Source organism: Oryctolagus cuniculus, chromosome 3 (genome assembly GCF_964237555.1).
Source record: "Oryctolagus cuniculus chromosome 3, mOryCun1.1, whole genome shotgun sequence".
Lineage (NCBI taxonomy): Eukaryota > Metazoa > Chordata > Mammalia > Lagomorpha > Leporidae > Oryctolagus > Oryctolagus cuniculus.
Window position 1 is genome coordinate 91,564,333 of NC_091434.1, and position 21,648 is coordinate 91,585,980.

A 21,648-nucleotide genomic window follows, 5' to 3' on the forward strand; every position below is an offset into this window, starting at 1 on the left:
CACAATATCTCACTCACCATCTAGGATACGGCATACTCTGTCTCAGGACCCTAAAGCTTTGCAGGATAACCTTTGGCGAGAGTTTCTCTAGGAACCTCAGCAGGGTCAGCCACCCTCTTCTCCATAGGACTGCCCTCCATCATTGTCAACATAGACCCACACATTATGTCTGAGTCACACATGGAAGCTCCAATTTTCTCAATTCTGAAAGGAAGATGAGACCATCTGAGGACCATCTGAGGACCATCTGGTCTTCCTGATCCCAGTTGCCCACTACTTATGTCACTCTTCATTGTGCATTTTCACAGTGTGAACTTCCTGTTTTTTTTTTTTTTTTAATGTTTTTCTTTTTACCTCACCTTCTTCCCATTTGCAAGCCTAGAAGTGTCCATAGAGGGATGTATCAATTATTTTTGGTCAATATCCTCAGTATAATTTTTTAAATAACATTTATTGATTTATTTACTTTAAGACAGAGTGACAGAGAAAGGAGAGATATCTTCCATCCTCCATTGTTTCACTCCTTAAATGCCTGTGACAGCAAGGACTGGGCCAGGAACAAGGCATGAACCTGGGACTCCATCTTGGTCTCCCATGTGGGTTGGCAGGGACCCAAATATTTGGGTCCTCATCTGCTGCCTCCTAGGCACATTAGCAGGAAGTCAGATTGAAAGTGCAGTGGGAATTTGTCCCAAATGCTCTGATATGGTATGTGAGCGCCCAAGCCGCAGCTTAACCCTTTGCTGCCACAATGCCTGCCTCTTCACGACAATTTAGTAATTGAAATTCCCTGACCATTTGGACTAAAGGAGATGAAGAAAAGAAGAATGACTTCTTATAGGAAAGTTGGCATAAGAAAAAGAAACATGTAGGCTCTTTCTGGTCCTTTGTAAGGCTCCTGTTCGGGGGAGGGAGCAGGAAAGGGCTGGGGGCATGGATCCACATGGTTGGGGGAAGGACAGACAGGTCGAGGGGGATTTTGCTAGCTGTCTTCAGCTGAGGATATTTGCCCCTTCAGAGTTCAGCCAGGAGTGCTTTCTTGTCCAGGGAGGGGGAGCCTAAGATAAAGGAGTTGAAAGGCAGTATTAAAACCCCCTTCCCCACCACCCCAGTATCCTCTCTGCAAGGGTAGGAGGACCAGTGGGAGGTGCAATTGGCCCAGTGTTGTGTGTTTGGGTCCCCAGTACAGTGCGTTGAGTTTGTCACTCTCAGCTATCTTTCACTTCTCTTCCCTTTCCCCTCCTACCTCCTCTAAACCTTCCTGCCTCCGCCTGAACGACTGAAAGGGACAAGTTTCAAACACCAGTCTCTTATTGTGAGGCGGGCAAGAAATAACCTGGCACGGCTATTGTTCTATAGCCTGTGTCCCTGATACAAACTTAAAAAAAAAAAAGGCAGAAAAAGAAAAAAACTTAACCCTTGCCCACCCAAGTATTTGCTTCCCATGCTTTCTAAGGATGCTTGGACTCGGCGGGAAATACGATGCGTGTTTTCACAAATGTTCCTGAGGGCGCTGCGGATCAGCCTCCGTGGAAACAATCTGAAAGGCATTCTAATACAAATCAATAGGCTCAGCTGCCCACCTCCTCCTGGCTTTATCCTGCCCCTACACCCCTCAGCAAGACGTCCTCGCTGCCTGCCCCAGCCTTGTTTGCAAAGAGGTCCCGCACCGTCACCCTAGAGGGCGCACTACTAACATTTTCCACAAGCAGCGCGCCGGCGCTCGCTCCCAGGCTCCATAAAAGGGGAGGAGGCGGATCGGTTTCCTTCTCCCATTGAGAAAGAAGGGGATTGGAAGGCCGGGCGTATAAAGCCGCGCAGAGAGCGTGAAACAAAGCAGTCGGATCGGAATTGGACTTGGGAGGCGCGGTGTGGAGTCAGGCATAAAACTTGTTGGAGGGGAGCAAGGAGCCTGCCCCTCTCGCTCTCCGTGGCTGCGCTGCGCTTCAGGGGCTCCCACTGGCCTTGCGATTTATTTTTATATCTGCCTTTTATATAAAGAGAAATATATATTTTTTCTTCTTAAGAGAAAATTTCTGTTCCAAGAGAAAATAAGGCAACATCAATGAAGGAGAGAAGAGCTAGCCAGAAATTATCTAGTAAATCTATCATGGATCCTAATCAGAACGTGAAATGCAAGATAGTAGTGGTGGGAGACAGCCAGTGTGGGAAAACCGCGCTGCTGCACGTCTTTGCCAAGGACTGCTTCCCCGAGGTGAGTGGCGCCGGTCCCCGGGACCCCGGTCTCCAGGCGGGCTTCCCTTCGCTTCTTCCCTCCGCGCGTTTTTCCCTTTGAAAGTCGTCTTCCTCGCCCCTTACTACTTAATCCTGGTGAGAGTGTTCGGAAAGGGAAAGTGCGCTGGAAGCGTTTAGGGTCCGGACGCGGCCGCACACGGGGCCGTTCGCTCCCGAAACTTGTTGGTTTCTGCGTGCCGGAGCTCCGGGTCGGAGCGTCTCTGAGAGCCGGGTGCGGCCAAGTGGGCAGTCGGGCAGGGGTCCGGGAAGCGTCCGCGCGTTGTAGTCTGATGTGTGCCAGGTGTTTTTATTTTTATTTTAAATTGGGGAGCGGGGAGTGATTTCCAGAGGGTGTTCAATGAGTGCCATGCGTTTGAAGGTAACCTCTTTGCCCTCTTTCCTACCATCTCTCTCTCTTTTTTTTTTTTTTGTTCAGAATTATGTGCCCACGGTGTTTGAGAATTACACAGCCAGTTTTGAAATCGACACACAAAGAATAGAGTTGAGCCTATGGGACACTTCTGGTAAGAGTCGCCAGACCGCGTGGCGCTTGGGGCGGGCTTCCAGCCGCTGGGGCGGGGTGGGGGTGCGCGGCGGGTCTCGGGGCCCCGCACGCCCTAAACCCGCTGCACCCGTCCGGTACCTTGGCCCCCTCCAAGGAGTTCCCACGGTCTCCGCTTTTTTGGGTGGGGGCGGGGGGCGACAGTGGGGAAAGGGTTGGCGGTGGGGACAGGAGGACGCTGCGCGCCCGCAGGGTGACCCCGCGGTGCGAGCCGCTGGTCGCCGGGTGGCCTGGCGTGGTCTGCTCGCGGGGCGGCCAAGGCGGCCTGATGCCGAGGTTGTGCGTGCGCCCAGAGGAACCGCCCGTCTCGCGGCGGGCGCCCCTCCTGGATGCAACCGGCGGGCTGGCAAGGAGGCGGGAAGCACGGCGCGGGTGGTGGGAGGTGGGAGAAAATCCCCTGAGCCACGCGATTGCGTGCAGATTCCGCGCTGGGGGGAAGAGTAACGCGAACGCAGGCAGCCGCGGCGCGCATGACGCCTACCGCCAGGAATGCTCTGGCCACGCGGGCAGCCCGCGCCGCCTCAGCCCACCTGCCCCGACCTTCCTCTAGGGCCCGCCCTGCGCATTGATCACGCTGTTACCCCCCTGCCCACGCCGGCCCGCCTGACCCCTATTGCATCAGCCTGCGGCTGCCTGTAGGGCCGCGGGCAGCACCATTCGCCTTTGACCTTCCCGTCTGCTTGAATTATTGGCGCCGTGGTGGGTTATTTTCAAGGGTCTGCGGTTCAAGGCCGGGGTAGCACCTTCCCATGCGCCCACCCCCCTGCCTATCGCGCGGTGGTAGGGAGGATCAGGAGCCCCAGGGGTGAGGTGGCTTTCAGTCTTGGGCTGAGTTAGGGTTTGGGCCTTTTCAAGGACGATGGGGGATGGTGGGCTCACTATTTAGACTCTAGGGCTGGAAGCAAGGCACCAGTGCCAAGTCCAAGAAGGTTGTCTACCTCCTCTTCCCTTCCCCCTGGACGACCAGGAGCCGGCGGAAGGGCTGTAAGTTTAGCAGGGTGCTGGGCTGCTGGTGAGCAGAGACAATCCGAGGTGAAACTAGCGAGGAGAAGCGCCCAAGTGCCAACTCGCAGGTGTGCGTCAGGCGGGAGGGCCCCGAGGTGGGAGTGGCCTTGTGGAGGTGCTTCCGTGAGCTGCCGGCAACTTGGTCTTGAACCCCTGGTGCCCCCGAGGGCCGCGGGCGATTAGACAGCAGGAGGAAAGGACTAGACCGGCAGGGTCGCCAGAGGCAGTCCCTGCACAAAGGCGAGGGAAAAGTTTCGCACGAGCGCCTCTCACGGTCGGTGCCAGATGCTCCAGGCTGCTGCAGAGAGGGGTAGATTTTGTTTCCTCCAGAGGCCGACTCTGCCCTGGATCTGTGCCCAGGGTAGCAGAACCAAGACCTCACCGTGTTTTTTTGGTGGGGGATTGCACGCACGCATTCACCACTGTACAGAAGGTGTTGATAGACTGAATTCTGGTGCTCTGGCTTTTCAGTAGTTCCCATCAGAATTATTACACAGTCTAGTATGTAATTTGCTCTAATTCCCAGATATATCTTGGTATTTATTAAGCCTGGTGGTCAGGACAGCTGGTGTGGTACCAATGATTAGCACCAGCACTCTCCCCTGCCCCCATTAGGTTTGGACCCAATGCATAATAAGAATTGTTTAGGCATGGGGTGGGGCAGTGGGGATCTGATCCAGTCCTTGATACAAAGCTGTGTTTTGATCTTAGCTTCTGGTTACCACGGATTTATGTGTGCAAATCCTCTACCTCCCTGGGTCTCATTTTCATCATGTGTAAAAAGAGGACACTGAGTTAGATAATGCGCAGTCTCTCTCCCAGCTACGCACTGCTTGGCTGTAGCACGCCAGGCAGGCAGATCTTTTTGTTTCCCAGGATGTTGGCTGGCTTCAGCTCTTAGTCCCAGTGGACCTGGCATCCTGTGCTGGAGTTTTCACAGCCTACAAAGCAAGCCAGGTTCTGGCAGGGCCAGGCTTCCTGGTGGATTTAGGAAGGAGACCCTGTGGGTGGGGAGGGGGAGGGGTGGGCTTACAGGAATGCTGAGTTATGCATCCCCTGTCTCAGGCTTCCAGAGCCCCAGGACCACCAACAGAGATTTTAGCTTATGAGCCTAAAGGCCTAAATTGACTTTTTTTTTTTAATAAGGAGATATAAAGGCACATTATTTTCCAAGGACTAGAAAAATCAAACAAATACAGTGTGCACAGTTTATATTTGGAGGCTGTCCGAAGGTGCAGATAAATTTCACCTAGGCATTTTCAAATATTTAATCAAAACTCTTATTCATAATCTCTGCAGACACAGCAGAATGCTTTTGCATACAGTAGTCACCCAAGAAAATCTGGAGGATGAACCAATGAATAATGATATGCACAGTTTCCAAGGAGATGAGGCTCCCTGACATAACCATTGAATTACCTGTGCAGGAAGAATGACAACTTGATAAACACTGCCTTCCTGTGAATTAAAAATAATCACTTGAAATGAAGTCTATAGTGAAATAATCATTTATATTTAATGAAACAAAAAGCTATGCAAATTTAGCCAATATATTAAGGTTTGGAAACTGTGATTAAGAAAATATTATACTGTTAGTAATGTAATGCAATCATAGTTATAATTTAAATTTTTACCAATGGAGAAAGAGGCATAAGGGAATTATTTAGTTCCATTATGTTGTTCCTGAGGTGAAATGTTAGTTAATTAGCCAGAGTTATCAAGCAGTGCTTAAATTCTAAGAATCACCCATTTCCACCAAAAGTGGTTTGTCATACGTGAATAAAACACATTTAGTAGAACCACTGCATCTGAAACAAGTCATTTCAAGTATTTTCAGCATTTTGTATTTTACCCAAAGCCTTCCATGGCAAATTTCTGAACATAATTATTTTTTGACAAATGTTTGACGTTTTCTTTGCCCACTAAGACGTTTGTTTAGTTCAGGTTGTGAAAATAATTGCATATGCCTTATGCCTTTTGATACTTTTTTTTCCAAATGCAGTTCATTTAACTCTGCAGAGAAGATTCAAGCCAAGTCTTTAATGATCTAAATGTCAGATTTTATTTTCCTCCCTGGAACTTCGTGGAAGAGATTTGTATAGGAAAACTTGGGTGTGCCTAAGTTTTCTTGCATAGGGAAAGAGATGATGAAATGATGTGGCAGTGACCTTTGAATGGCAGTCCCTGTCCAGTTCAGCCTTCTGGCTCAGGGAACCTATTTGTGAGACGGAAGTAGTTCTTCCTTTACCTGGTCTCTGTTCTTGGACAGCTTCTCCTGTGTGGTCTGCTGTTCCACCCACCAGTCAGATGATCTTGCAAAAGCAGAGCTCTGTCAGTTTGGATGTGAGAAAGAACATCAAGTGCAAGTAGGATATATGGGGGCTCCACAGCTGGAGGAAGGGAGGCCATTCATCTCCCACTTTTGGCAACACAGTACTTTACATTCCCTTCCTTTGCCCCCATCTTCTTCCTTCTGTTTCTCCTGTTTGCATTTGTTCTGAGCAGGCCCTGTGTTAGGCCTTAGAGATGCAATGTCAGTGAAAACATGGTCCTGCCCCTAAGAAACACGAAGTCTGGATGGGACAATGGGAGAAAGAAACTCCTTCTTAGGGTAGCTCTTTATGAACCTAGGATGAGCCCAATGTTGACAGGTTCTTGAAACCAAGTGCTCCTTCCTCTTGGTTTCAGTGGATTTCCCTGAGCTTATTTTTCCTTAGAGTTTACAGATCCTGTAGGTCCTCTTCAGGTAGGAAACAGCTCCCACCACATATATACCAGTTACAGAAACCATAAATGGCACTTGGCCACTTGATTTCTTAGGGAGACTTAAAGTATTTCCTCTCCCCAAAAGTAAAATACAGCCTTTTAGAAAGTGCCAGGGAGTCATCTAAAAGGACTTTTTAAGGTAGTCTGTGCATACAGGTCCAAAATTTCTTATTTTACCAAGAAATATTCCCTTTTCATTATAAAATGAGCATTCTTATTCATAGTTGCAGAAGTGCTCCTAATGGTTTCCAGTTCACCAATGAGTTTCTACAAAACAGTGGATAATATTTTCAACCTTTTAAAGTGATAAGTGAGACCAATGTAGTTCTAGTATCTTATGCTTCAAAATCTGCCACATTTGCCAAGCATAGAAGCAATTTGTAGCATGAAGCCAAATGCCTCCTAATAATAGAAATGTAGTCATTTAAGGATCACCATATCTTTTCCTAAGAGATTTGATTGCAGTGTAATTTTAGCACATGTGATTTAGGGAGTAATAATCATTCATGCCAGCTCTTAACCAAAGCAAGTTAATACACATTTTATTTAAGGCATATTATTAGTTTTATAATATTCAGTTCAGCTGCTAAAATTCCCCACCATAACTGCTATTGCCTCATGAACATTCTTTTGAATCTTGTCCTGATCTAAGTTTTGTGCTGAAGTCACCACTTCCACTATTAGTTTTTGGCATTATTAACAGAGAATGTAGTATTGTTAACTTTTATACTTAAAGGTAAGATGAGAAAAGAAAAAGCTATACTGTTATATTTACAGTTTGTGCACCAAGTTTGAAGAATTGGTGACAAGTGTTGTAATGAAATAATTTCTTAGCAGAAATAGAAACATTTCAGCAGTTTTGGAGATGAGTATAAGTTAACCTAGCTTACAGAGGTGACTGGTCCCATTTTGTGTGTGTTTGACTTAGCCCATAAATGAAGACATCAGGGCAACACATATAGAAAGGGTGATAAAGCAGTAAGCACATTTAAGACATGCCATATGTATATACTTTGCTAGATGCTGGGGGAGCAGCAAGGGGATGATACTCACTGGACATGAGCAGCTTCTGCCCTCAGATACTCTGTCTAGTCAGGGTGACGAGACAAAGTCATGAAAATGTAGGAGACACTAAAACAAAGTATTCAGGCTTTCCCAGTGTAACATAAGGAGTCAAATGAGCAGGCCAGATTGGCAGGGGTTTAGATGTGAGATAATGCCTGTGGACTTGAACTTGAACAAGGTCATTGGGAGAAGAGTTCTTCATACGCACATCGCCATATTTCCTTCTCCAGGAGTTAACTCAGTTCTTAAGAAGTCTTAACCTCACTCCCACTTGGAAGCATGCTTCCACGGAGAACTAGGTTCTGAAAGTTGAGGATTCTAACTCCAATTCACCTTCTTAGAGAAAGGCATAGGGTAAAGGTTTACAAGGGAGTCAATGAAGTGTATGTGCCTGTGATGTGAATATCAAGGGCAAGATTGTAGAAAAACAGATTTCATAAGGTAGTAGTGATCCCTAGGAGCTTAGGGTTTCAAAACCAGATTCAACTCTTGAGTTTTCACACTGAAATTCTATAAGAGACATGGGTTAAGGTAAAACAGACAGATTGGATGATGATTTCCAAAAACCATACTTAAAACTTCATCTGGAGATGTGGCCACCATGCAACAATTTCCATTTAAATCACGAAACCCTCTTTACAAAGAGAGCAGATTTGAATTCCCTTTCTAAGTCCACATCTGCCTTTTAGATTTTTTTAACTGCATTTACTGCTGGTTTTCTTCCAATCTGGTGTCTTGCTGAGTTGCATATTTCAGTGAGGTGTCCAGATTGGTCATTCTGATACCACCTGAAATAACCAGATGTTTCCTCATTAATCCAGTTCCTTTGCATGCAAATATGACACCAAGGACCAATAGTCTCTCCAGTTAGTGCATGGTGCCTGGTGAACTGTGCCAAACGAATTAGTTGTGCCTCAGTCGTTTTTTGATGTCCTTGAAATGTGTACTCAGTGACTACATTTTGGCAACTTTCTCAGAGTCCCCTCTGGCAAACAGAAATGTTATTGACGTGGAATGTAAACTGTGTCAAAAGTTTGACCAGGTGTTGCACACATTCATTTTGAAAAATGAGCCCGATGACATGGCATGTGGGATGGGGAATTCACTCTTGGGACTGTTCTCCAAAGACTGTAACTTAAGTGTCATATGAAACATAAAAGCTTCCATCTGTTGCTGAATGATAATGTATTTTTTAAAAAAATTATATTTATGCTCTCTTGCTCCCTACAGCTTCATGACTTGCCATGATTTTACTGTCAGTAAAATATTTTCTTATATAGTCTAAATACCTCAGTAAGACAAATTTAAATCAAAAGCTTTGTTTAAACTATTCAAATAACAATCTTTTTCTACCTGTCTGACTCTCTGTTCAACTGAATATCTCCATGGCACTCAGAAATAGAAAAATATTGAGTCTCTTTTTAGAGCAACATGTAAATACTCATAAACTTTGGTAAGATCTGTTCTTAATTCCTATTCAGCTGAATTAGTAGACGAAACAAACAAACGATCCCTCCTAGGAGTGTTTGTGGCCTTGTCATGGGCCTGGTATTTGTGGTACAGGCTAGTTGGAAGAAGAGTTAAGCAGGGGCTTACACTGCGCCAGATCCAAAACTTCTGCCCAGACTTGATTCACATTCTTGAAATTGCTGCAGACTCAGAGCTTTCCCTCTGATTAAAGGTGGCATGAGGAAGTACAGCCTGGCAGTAATGGGGCAGATCACGCAGTCTCACATGCTGGCTGCAATTGATGCAGAAATGCTCTTGGTGGTAGTTTAAAAAATACCAACAGTTAATATATTTTCCCTACAAAAAACATGCGATTTTCCTCAACTGTTCTTGGTAGGAGTTTCTTAAGGGGGAAGGAGGAATTTTTCAAATTAAAGTTCAAGTAAAAGAAGTTGTATTTTGAAAATATTCAGCAAGAAGAATTTTCAGGTCCTAGAATCCTCTGAAGGCTCACAGTGTTAAACTGGTTTTGCAGAGGGTTCCATAAAGCCTTCTTTTTGGGCATGAATCTCCTTCCATATACATTTAATTATGTACATATATGGTGCGTTCTATCTTTGCGAAAGTCTGACTTCAGCAAGCAGGTATGTGTCTAAAGAATTAGTTTCTGGGTGAGGCACTCTGTGACTATTCTTGGGCTGGAAATTTTGCTCTCACCCAGAATTAATGATCTTGGAGACAAAGATGGGTAGACTCGGAATTTCAAAAGCCTTTTCAAACTTTTTGCTGACGTTGGCCATACTTGAGCAACGCAGAAAACCCCTAATGTACACTTATCCTAAGCTATACTTGAGCAGAGCTCCCCAACTGTATTTGAGGGGGACCCGGGTTTTGCATGTGTAGTGTAGTGTTTGGTTTGGTCAGTTGCTTGGAAAGGGTCTTGGATGGTGCTCTGAGCTTTAAGTTTCATATAGTGTAAGTGAAATGCTGTGGCTGAGAATTTCCATAATGCATGAAGCTTACTCCACATGCTAAGAAAGTTTTATTTGACAGACGAAGCTTAGTACTCAGATTTATGGACTTAAACTGCAACACATTATTGAGTACTAGTGTACCCACTGTCCACTTCAGTATCCACTCTGGACTGCAGTTCAAGTTTAATACTTGCATAAATAATAGATCACGTGCAGCTATCTTTCTTGTGCTGTATTTAGTTCTACAGGAAGCATCCTGGAAGCTTTTCATGTGCATCTTTAAAATCTATTGAAGTTAATCTTTTTGATGTTTGGTTTTGCAAGGTGTTTTAAAACTTCTCTGTAGGGATGTAGGAGTCAGGGCAGGTATGGTTCCCGCTTGATGGGCTTTCAGCTCCTCCCTTTGGTGCCACTTCTGCTGCCCAGGGTTGCTTCTTACTTCACAAGGGCATTCCTGAAATTCCTCTTCCTTCTTTCTTGACTTGTGAGGTATCCCACACATGCCTGTGATTATACCCTGCTGTCCGCAGCTTTGCTTGCCTTGCTTCCTTTGTGCAATCACTTGGACTTTTTAGGGAAGAATTCAGAGTGCTTAAACACTGCAAAGTTACACATGATATTTTGTTCCAGATTGTCCTGCTTAGCTGACAAAATGTTAGATTTTTCCTGATAGTACTGTTCTTTTACAATTCTATATCAGTTGTTTTTACTATGAAAAAAGTAGAGATAGTAGACTTTTCCTAAAAAAAAGTTTTAGCCTTATCAAAAATTTAATGAATAAGTGGTCTTGTTATTTTTGATGGCAAGTTAACTCAGCATTGATGATCAAATTATGCTTACAACTAATAAACATGGAGATTGTTTAGAACCTTTGGACACTTGTTGATCTAAAAGCAGGGCTATTCATTAGCAGAATTAATAGGACAGCATCAAAGTGTTTTTTATAATTAGGTCTTATAAATGCTCTTCAAAACCACCTCTTTACTTCCCCAGGCATGGTGATTTATTTTTCATGAAACTTTATATTACGTATGTATTTGCATTCAAGCTGTTAAACCAAATAAAAACAAAAACAGAGAGAAACCTGCCTGAGAATTACTTGAGAAATCTGTCTCATTGTCAAATCAAGACAGACAGTCTAAAGTTTGCACCGTTTTGATCCCATTCAGCCCAAAAGCTGGCTCACTTGATTTCAAGAAGCAGAAGTGTCCAGTCAGTGACAGGCATAGCACAAAGCCAGATCCACTTTGTGGTGATGAAATGGATGGGGGAGGGGAAACACAGACCACAAAGGGAGGGGCATTCTCTGTAGCCACGTGGTGACCAGAATGCTGGAAGTGTTCCTCTGGATTTTCCTGGTAGTCCCAATGTTAATTAACTATTTCAGCCCATGCTGTCTTTGTACTTTTTGTGTTATGGAAAGATGGTCTCCCTGTGGTCAGGTAGACTTACCATAAATGTGCAATGATCAATGGCACTCTGTAATCCTAGGACACCCTGGGATGGAGGAGAAGGTATCTGGGAAGCCCATCTCCTGAAGCTCAGGTCTGCTCGATATTGGAAAGTACTCACAGTGAAAGGGTTGTCTTTCCCAATAGGAGTGATTTCCAGGAAAGGAGATTTCTGAAGCCTGGTCAGGTTTCTGATGATCCTGTCTGGTCTGGGGCCATGTCCTCTCTCACACACAATGAAGGGCAGAGGAAACTCTTGTGCCTATGTACAGAGTTTGGATTTCTACCTTCTGATCTGGAATTTTCTGAGTGCCCAAATATTTACAGAAGGAGCTATGTCAAAGGTAGACTTTGGACACAGAAACAGGGACATTTATAACTGAGAACTTGTGAACTTCACCACACTAATACAGGAATTCCAGTACTGTATATCCAGTTAAAGTTTTAAGCCATCTTATTCTGATGCCTCCCAAAGAAATGTAAATGAGTGACCTATTTGTGAATTATCCTTTTAACCTCAGATTTCTTTAAGTGGTTGAAAAGACAGCCACAGTTTTTCATTTCAGAAACAACCACATTCTTGTATATCTTAATATCTAAACTCTTACAACTTTTGGAAGACATCTTTCAGTTGTTGCCTTCTGCCACCTTAGGATTCTGATTCTAGATGTGGTAAGGAGCTGTGGCAGCCCACAAACAATTCTGGCTGAGGTTGTCTTTACTTATTCATACCTTCTTACTGATTCTGAGCACATTCCCTGCTCTGCTTCCTTGTTCAGCAGCCACACCTGTCCTGAAGTTGTCACTCAGCATCCCTACAGCAGCTAGTGAAAAGTCACAGCGTAGCGCTGGTTGTCAGAGAGAATGCAGGAGACCCAGAATTCACTGTGAATACAGGTGATGGATCCTGACTGCGCTAACTTGTGCGTTACAATAAAAGGCTCCTGAAAATCCTTGTTTTGATAGAAATATAAAAGATGGTTTTATGAGCTTCTTGTTAGTCTCTCTCTCCTCCTGACTTTGACTATCAAGGTTTTGATTTATCAGGGGATAGCATGTCATGTTTTTCTACTGGAAATGGAAAGTGATGTCAAAATGAAAGAGAATTTTAAAAAGACTCTGATTGTTTAAATTTTCTTTCTCTACTCAAGTGAAATATATGTGTGTATGTGCATTTGCCTAGTAAGGGGATTTTCATGTTGTGCTTGTGGAATGTCAGTATACTGGAAATGACTTCTTAAAAAAGAAGCAGTTGGCAAGCTGTATTTAATTTTATAGTCAAACCGCTTTATAATTGTTGGCCTCGTAATTGGGCATCCTCTGGAATTCTTAAAGGAATATAAGAAACTTCTAAATAACTAGAGGGTTCAGTGGTTACATTAACTGGCTGGAGCTTTAAACCGTCAGGGTATCCTAAATTTAGCTTAAGCTAAGATCCTTGGATCATGCCTTGCTGTTACTCTCAAAGATGGAACCGTGTAAAAAGCGACATGATCCAATATGGCATTTATTACATTCTTGGTTATTGCAGGAAGAGAGTCTGAGTTTAACTATGCAAGCTCAAAGGTCAATTGCTTACCCAAACTTGTAACTTGGAGACAGGGCGACACTGACATGTTTCACTGTAATTCTCTTGCCCTACTTGAACTTACCATCTTCCCCGTTTCCTCATTCACCCCTCTCCTACTACCAGTCTGATCTTGAGGTTTGGTCTCTTTCCAAAGAAGTATCTCAATTCATCCTGCTTGTTACCACTCAGCATTTTAACGATACTGACAGTGTAACCATCATAACTCTAATTTTTAAGCCTAGGTAACACTTAATGATCCCTTACTGAATGCCAGGCACTATGGACATTTATTTAATCCCAGGCAGCTATGTCATCGACATCTTCATTTTATGAGTGGAAAATCAGAAGTACAGAGGCATGCATAAAACTGCCTTGTTCTCTACCCGGTTAGTAGTTGAGGCAGCATTGCATGCAAAGTCACCTGACCCCAGGCACTTCCTTAGTTCATGAAAGTGCCTTGGAACTCTAGAATTTGAACCATGTAGATTTCACCTTTAGGATCCCGGCCCTTGGGCTGCATGTGGCATTCCACCTGAGACACCGAAAGGATTCATTTTGGTACAGCAGGTTAAGTTGCTGCTTGTAACAACAGCATCCCTTGCCGGAGCACAGATTTGAGTCCCAGCTGCTCCACTTTGGATCCAGCTGCCTGCTAATGGCCTGGGAAAGCAGCAGGATGGCCTAAGTGTTTTGGCCCTGCCATACATGTGGGGAAAACCCAGAAGCAGCTTCTAGTTCCTGGCTTTGGTCTGGTCCACTCCCTGGCCGTTGTGGCCATCTAGGGAGTGAATCAGTGGATTAAAGATCTCTCTGTCTCTTCTTCTCTCTTTGTAGCTCTTTCAAATAAATACATATATATATGTCCCTATGGGACTTCCTGTGTCTTCTTGTAAAAATGAATATATCATTAACCCAGCTTTTGTGTGCTTACATTCTTTTCCAAGAACTAGGGAAGTGGGAGGAGGGCTGAGACATGATAGCAAGGGATTAAGTTCAAAAGGGCAGAGTTAATGCATCACAGATGAAGGGGATTTTATCTGAAATTTGTCTCTGTTTCTTCCCAGGTTCTCCTTACTATGACAATGTCCGCCCCCTCTCTTACCCGGATTCGGATGCTGTGCTGATTTGCTTTGATGTCAGTAGACCTGAGACTCTGGACAGTGTCCTAAAAAAGGCAAGTGCTGGGGGCTCACGGACGCCAGTTAAATCCCCGCCTTATGCTTTGTAACAAAACATAGAAAGGATACTCTCACACACAAACAGCATTTCCATACACATGTGGCCCTAGTTTTGACCATCAATCTGCTGGAAATTTTATTTTCTGAAGTTCCAAAAAAATAAACATCTTTTTTAAAGAACCTGTATGCCTGTATGTCCTTTGGGAAGAAATGGTGTGAAGTTGTATTTTTTTTTAATGTGAAGTTGTATTTGATGACTTATTTGATTTACCCGATAGGTTACACCTTACTTTACAGATTTATAGCTGACCACTATTCAAATATTGAAATGAATGAAATAGTAACTATTTTAACAAAGCAACTCTCAGTTCTGATTTATGAAAAACAGAACTGGAGGAATAGACATTAGACAGTGTGAGTTTTGATCAGGTGTACATCAAATACTAATAAATAAGTAGTTGTAAATGTGTGGTCACAAATATCTGGTTTCTGGGAACAAAAGTAAGACAGGTTCTACAGGTACAGAAGGGACTTGGGGAAGCTCTGGGCAGAAGTAATCAGGGGCAGGTTAAGAGAAAAGGGACCATCTAGAGACGGGTCACAGATCCCAGAGAAGTCAGTGGGAGGGAGGAATATTCTGTGGCCTCTGGCAGCCCAGGAAGTTAGGGAAGATGTGTGTTAGTTCATGGAGGAGCATTTGTTAGGCACGAGCTCCACTTTCAGCCCTGGCTTGTGAGCTCTGGTGTTTCAGAATCAGACCCTTGGGGCAGCACCTTCTTCTTCATGCACACTGGCTTAGATGCAGAATATGATTTAGAGCAAAGCACCCCCAAGTGGCAACCCAGAGGGCCCAATAAGATTGTGTAGAAACTGAGAAAGAGAAACTCTCGTATAGTTGTCCAGGGTTGTCTTTTTAGGGAGAGGGGAGAGAATTTCATTTTTAATAGAATGTGTGTTAGTTAATAGCTCTCTATTTATTTTGATTGCTTGGCTTGTGTCATTATAAAATTAGAGTTTGAGGTATAACCATTTCCCCATCTTTACTGAATATAACAGACCAAGTTCAATGAAATTTGAGTTTCTTAATAGATCAAAGGCTCCCTTTCACTTTTTAACTCCTTTCAATTTCTCGTAATGATATCAAACACAAGTAAGGCTAATGTTTGTCAAATTCAGGCAGGAATACACCTTTCCTGTCTTTAATGCATGTAAACAATTGCCAGACATGCACGGAGAAGCCAAAGTCATTACACAGCTGAAGAACAACATAACAACATGTCTCGGTCTGTCTGTAGATAAAAGAGGTTGCTTATTTGCTGGAATTTTCACTTGATGTAGTATCAGGTTATGCATAATTTATGATGAAAAGCCTTTCTCCTGTGTTATTTTGCTTTTGTCTTCTAAGACCAAATGACTAGTGACTTTAGGCTTATAGTTATTAATGAGTGTGTTTTACATTTGTGTGAGGTTTAAGGCTCCTGATAACCCCTGCTGATTCATCTTGATTAATTGAGTCCTTTAAGTCCTTGAAAATCAAAGAGGTTAGAGTGACTTAAATCATTAAAGGTTTCTTACTTTATTTTCAATCCATCCCCTGTTCTCACTCCAGAGCACCTAGCACATGGTGAAGACACCTAAATAATTCTGGTAGGAGAAAGAATGAGGGAAGGAAGTGAGGCAGAGAGGGAGTGATCAATGAATCACTGAACAAATCAGGCTGTTAAAGAAAGTGTATTACTCCCTTCAGTGTACTTTGGACTCAAGTTTATTGCCCAAAGTGCACCTCTAGCTCTGGAGGTGTCTCCGCGTAGTCTTTTAAGTTGCTCTTGTAGAGTGTTTCTCTTACCTAGTATTTACACTTATATTCATGATTTCATCACCTCTGCTACTCTGTGAATTCCTTTCCGGGAGACACAGCTATGACTTAATCATCTTTGTCATCACTGCAATACTCAGCAGAATATTTAGTACGTATTTGTGAATGTGGGTGAGGAAGGTCAGTCACCAATTCCCCATCTCAGCACCTCTAATTCCTCTTCCCTAAGAGCCAGAGCTCTCTTGGGAACCCAGATTCCCATCTACTCCCATTCTGTAAGGAAAGCTCAAACTGGAGGAAATGAAACAGGAAAAGGGCTTCTATTTACTCTTCAGGGGACTATTGGAATTCCCTAGCTGGCATATCTGGAGGTTCTAGTAGTGCTTTGTGGGTCACGAAATGACTAGTAAAATGGATCTAAATTGACATATAACAAGTTATGTAACTTAAAAACTAATGCAAAGGTGTATGAACTGCTGCACCAGATGCTGCCCTGGTAGCCCAAGAGTAATCCTTTGCAAATGTTATGATCTGTATTGATTCAGCCACTTCAATGGATACCCCTTGAAAGCAGAACAATCTGTTTGATTCCTTCTCTTTAGATGCCTAAATAGAGCCCCCAGAACGTGGTGGCATGCTTCAATCTTTATCTTTTTTTTTTTTTAAGATTTATTTATTTGTTAGAAAAGCAGAGAACAGAGACAGAAAGAGAGGCAGAGAGATCTTCCATCTACTGATTTACTCCCCAAATGGTGGCAAAAGCCAGAGCTGGACTAGGACAAAGCCAGGGGTCAGTAACTCCATGCTAGTCTCTGACATGGGTGGCTAGGGCCCGAGCACTTGGGCCATCATCTGCTGTTTTCCCAAGTGCATTAGCAAGGCGCTAGGTCATAAATAGATAGCTAAGACTCAAACCTGTGCTCCAGTATGGGACGCTGTTGTTGCAAACAGAGGCTTAACCTACTGGGTCACCATTCCAGCCGGCTTCAGTCTTTCTTGATAGAACTAGTGAATGAATCCTTGGGCTGCTGTTGACTCTGTGTTCCTCCCAGCCTTCTGCCTGAGAAGCACTAGCCCAACATATCTGAGGATGTAGTCACTCGTTATGATGTATAATTACTCTTAAGGCACTTTTATCTTTCAGAGACCCCAATAATTAAGAAATTGTTGAAGCTACCTTCTGACTTCAGCCAATAAGTCTCATGCAGCAGGAACAGATGAATCACAGAGAGGGAAGAATTGACAATAATAGATATGAGCATTCCCTAACAGATCCACTTCAATAAGCAGTAAAACAATGTCTAGTTAGGAGAAAAAAGCAAGTCAGCCTCTTTGTCTGAAGTGACACTCTGAGTTTAAAGTTCATTTGGAGTTTCATTTCCATTGTCTATGAGTGGACAAATTGTTTTCATTATATGAATACCAGTGCTTTGTTAATTTTTGATTTTTTTTTTCTCATAGTGGAAGGGTGAAATCCAGGAGTTTTGTCCCAATACCAAAATGCTCTTAGTCGGCTGCAAGTCTGATCTTCGGACAGATGTTAGTACATTAGTAGAACTCTCAAATCACAGGCAGACTCCAGTGTCATATGACCAGGTATGTATGATGTCAGGTTGGAAAACTGGGTTTTAAAAAAGTGAAAGAGGGGCCAGTGTGGGATATTACTCATAATAATAAAATAAGAATTACTCATTTTTAGAGGCTTAGTGGGTGCTCAATGATGACACGTGAAAGCTTCTGTCATTCAGCAGTGTAACCATGTGTTATTCGCAAGCATAAACAAATAGTTGATCATGTGCCACCCATATATATGTCTCTGCAATTCCCACTGGGTTGAAATTCATAAAAAGTAGAGAGAGAATGTGCTAAAAATCACTAATACTCTTTAAATAATCTTGTTTTACACTCAGCAGCGTAATAAAATACTAGAAATGGCTGTTGCTAGTAAAGCTGAACTCTCCATGAAACCATCTTTCACAGATTCCTCATTTCTACTGGCATTTCCCTCAAGTATTTATAAAGGAAAATGTTTCAGAAGTTCATTATCTCAAAACCTACAACGAGATTCATGTTCAGATAGCTAGTATTTAGTCATTTAGAATACTCAGTCTCTTTCATCTATGATTTCTAACTATTAACACTATGGTCACTTAAATTGCTTTGATTGATACATCTATGCTTATTATTGTGTGTCCTGGTAGTGTTGTTCTTCATGGAGCAACAGATGGCATAACAGTATTGTTTTTCTCAATTTATTTTGGTTCTAAGACACAGTCATATAAATTTCAAAGTTGATTTTAAATTCCACTCATTGTCCTATTTTTTTTTTTTTTACCATCTATTGGGTAGTTTTGAATATTGGTTATAGTGAAGAAAAGAAAAAGTGAGTGCCCCATGAGGAAATAGACTCTAGAGGTCAAATTGCCCTTACCAGAGCTCTGTAGTAAATACAGAGCTTGTGTACGTAATCATTGCCTGACTTAATCCAGCAGTATGAGTCTCTGGGTAATTCTGTGCTTGGCTGTGAGCCTGGAAGACCTGAGTAAGTTTATCTTGGTTACACTTGATAGTGGAGATGAATCACCTCCTTAGCTCCTCTCCTCCTTTTTTGAAAGTCACCTCATCCTGAGGATCGGATCGGATGATCAGGTCCCTCGCTTATTATGACACAGTGATGTTAGCTCAGCGTTTGGCACCCCTGGGGAACTGCAGCCGTGCTAAGTAATGATAATTGGGCACCTTAGGACTGGGTCTTGATTGCAAGTATGTCTAAAGTAATAAAGCAGTTCAGATTGAAAACCTTTTTTTTGTGGTGATACTTGGAAAATTCAGTTAGGAAGCATTTTGCAATGAAGTTTCTTTGTGGTATTAGAGTGTACATTATAAATTTCTTGCAGAGTCTTATTTGTTGATTAAAATCCCTTCATTTACTTCTCAGGGAGCAAATATGGCCAAACAGATTGGAGCAGCTACTTACATTGAATGTTCAGCCTTACAGTCAGAAAATAGCGTCAGAGACATTTTTCATGTTGCCACCTTGGCATGTGTAAATAAGACAAACAAAAACGTTAAGCGGAACAAATCACAGAGGGCCACAAAGCGGATTTCACACATGCCCAGCAGACCAGAACTTTCTGCAGTTGCTACGGACTTACGGAAGGACAAAGCGAAGAGCTGCACTGTGATGTGAATCTTGTGTTATCTGTCATGAGGACAAGGGAATCTAGTGTAAAAAGCAACAACAGCAAAAAAAAACAAAAACAAAAAAAATCCACAAAAATCAAAGAACAAAGGTGAAGTCTGAATGAAGTGCACAGCCGAAGTCGCGCCTGGAGGCTTAGGAGGCATTTTCAAGGAGACCCATCTTTTTGGAAACCTGTCCTTAGGTTCGGCATGTAGACCGAGTGACGAGAAGTGAAAACATTGAAGAGTTTTGAAGTGTGACTTGAAACATATGCCAAAAAAAGAGAGATACAAATGGGATAGAGGTGGGAAGAGGAGGAAGGCGAGTACCTCCGAGAAGAAAAATCACACTCTGAACGGTGCTTGCGTGTTTCCTTTTTGTTATGGTTACAATCTCTTCATGGATCTCTACTTTGACTTAATTTTTTAAATGTTTTAATCTCCTTTGCAAAAAGTATATATTAATATACGGTCCTCATTGGGGAACTGGCACTGTGACCTTAGCATTTAGTTTTCTAGAGGATGTGATCTAATTTCCTCCTAGCTCGTCATTAAAATGGAAATTGTATCAGGACCCATGGGATACCCAGAGGAAAACTTTATGAGGCTCTGAATTTTTGCCTTCCTGAAGATAGCTGAGCAAGATGGTTCTAAGGGAAGGTGTTTGCAGTCTTGCAAGCTGTGTAGACCAGCACTACAAAGATCGCATAGATCAAATAGAAAAACGGTGTTGATTTTTATTTAGTCTGATGGTTTTGTTCATCATTGTGATTGTCATTAAAAAGTGGTAAATTGCTCAATGTGATATTTTTGTGCGCTGTTTAGAAAAGAGGGTGTGTGGTTTTTTTGGCCATCGTTGATAAAAATGCAGTCAAATAAAAGGTGTCTTGGTTTGATGTTATAGAGTGATTCAGGGGGGTAAAACGTAGGTACTACTTTCACCAGAAGAGGTAATGAATGAAGGAATAGGAGCAGAAAGCACAGTTTGTGAGTAAAACTATCTGGAATTAAGTTACCAAAAATGCAAAACACAAAGACTGTTATTTGGTGGTAAGCCTCTCAAGATTGGCAGCATCTGATGATGTGTTGGTTTGCTTGACTTTCTTTAAGTGCATACCGTAAAAAGAAGGATCCACCTGCCCAAGCTTTAGAGAATCCCCAGAGGAAAATTATATGTCAGTCTCGACACAATACTAGGGCATTTCTAGAATGTGATTGCTAAACCTCAATTAACCCAGATTCAGCCAAGGTCCACGTTCAACACTTGATTGTTGTTGTTGCATAAAACAACCACATTTGAATAGTTTACAGATATTTTTGACCAGATCATGTCAGAGAAGAAACCAGATCAGACCTGTTTATTGTCGGCGCTTGTTGAAAACGAGCTTTCTTTCCAATGATAATGCTTCATTTTTGAAGTGTTGAAGCTGTGCTCCCATTACATTGTGGCAGGAGAGGAGATTAAGGTAATTACAACACTCAGTTCTATGTCTTACAAGCACTTTGTTTTGTCTCTGCAAGAAAATACCATTCCAGTCATTTCCCATGAAATACTGACATTTTACCAACATAATATGCTTTGATTGACTCAGCATCTTGCTTTGGGCAGTATTACAAAATAGTTGGCAAGTGCTTTCTGTATTTAAATAATGTAAAAAAATAAGTTATAACTGTTATAAAGCAGAACTTTCATTGCGTTTTTTTAAATTGTTGAAGTCACTTTGTATGTTTGTTTGGTCAATGTTTCGGCAGTATTTATTAAAACATACTTTTGTTTCCCTTCAAATAAAAAAGTAACCATGTCGTTGTCTAAATGTGCGTTGTGTTTTATTATCTACTTTCATATTTAGCTATTTAGCTTTGTTCTTTCACAGAGATGATGATAGAATCTGGTCCATCACTTCCTGAACAAGTAAGCTTTGGTACATTTCTCATTCTCTTAGTAGCAGTAGTTTCTTAGGGAAAAATCAGTTGACATATAGAGAAGTCTTCATGATGATTTCAGATTACAACAAGCAAATGGAAAACAATTAGATGAAATGAGCTCACCATATACAAAAAGAGCCATGATTCTCCCTAGTATTAGCTTGTAGAAAAGGTGAAAATTTCTTGAAGCCTTTAATACTGATACAGGTTTCATTCTAATGTGAGTCTAGCCTGCTTGTCTACCCTGTCCAGAGCCTTGGTCCCTAACCCAGACATTCACCTTGCAAGGCATGTTCTTGTTTGTGGAAGCTATTCTCATAGATGACACAGGGCTCAGCTATTTCACCAAATAGGGGCAGGGGGAAAAAAAGGAAAACAAAAATAGTCTTGTTTATGGTAATACTATCTTTAAATACCACAGGGCAACAATACAATAATGCTACAGGCTTCCCCAGAGACCTGACAGAT

At 42.6% G+C, this 21,648-nt stretch overlaps 1 protein-coding gene across 1 annotated transcript; it reads left to right on the plus strand.

The window, feature by feature from the left end:
• The first annotated feature begins 1,682 nt into the window (after positions 1-1,682).
• On the plus strand, positions 1,683-21,068 carry RND3 (Rho family GTPase 3). The gene is made up of 5 exons (XM_002712156.5): positions 1,683-2,215; positions 2,672-2,759; positions 14,142-14,251; positions 17,533-17,667; positions 19,010-21,068. The coding sequence occupies exons 1-5, from the start codon at positions 2,066-2,068 to the stop codon at positions 19,259-19,261; spliced, it is 735 nt and encodes a 244-aa protein (XP_002712202.1). The 5' UTR covers positions 1,683-2,065; the 3' UTR covers positions 19,262-21,068.
• The last annotated feature ends 580 nt before the right edge of the window (positions 21,069-21,648 follow it).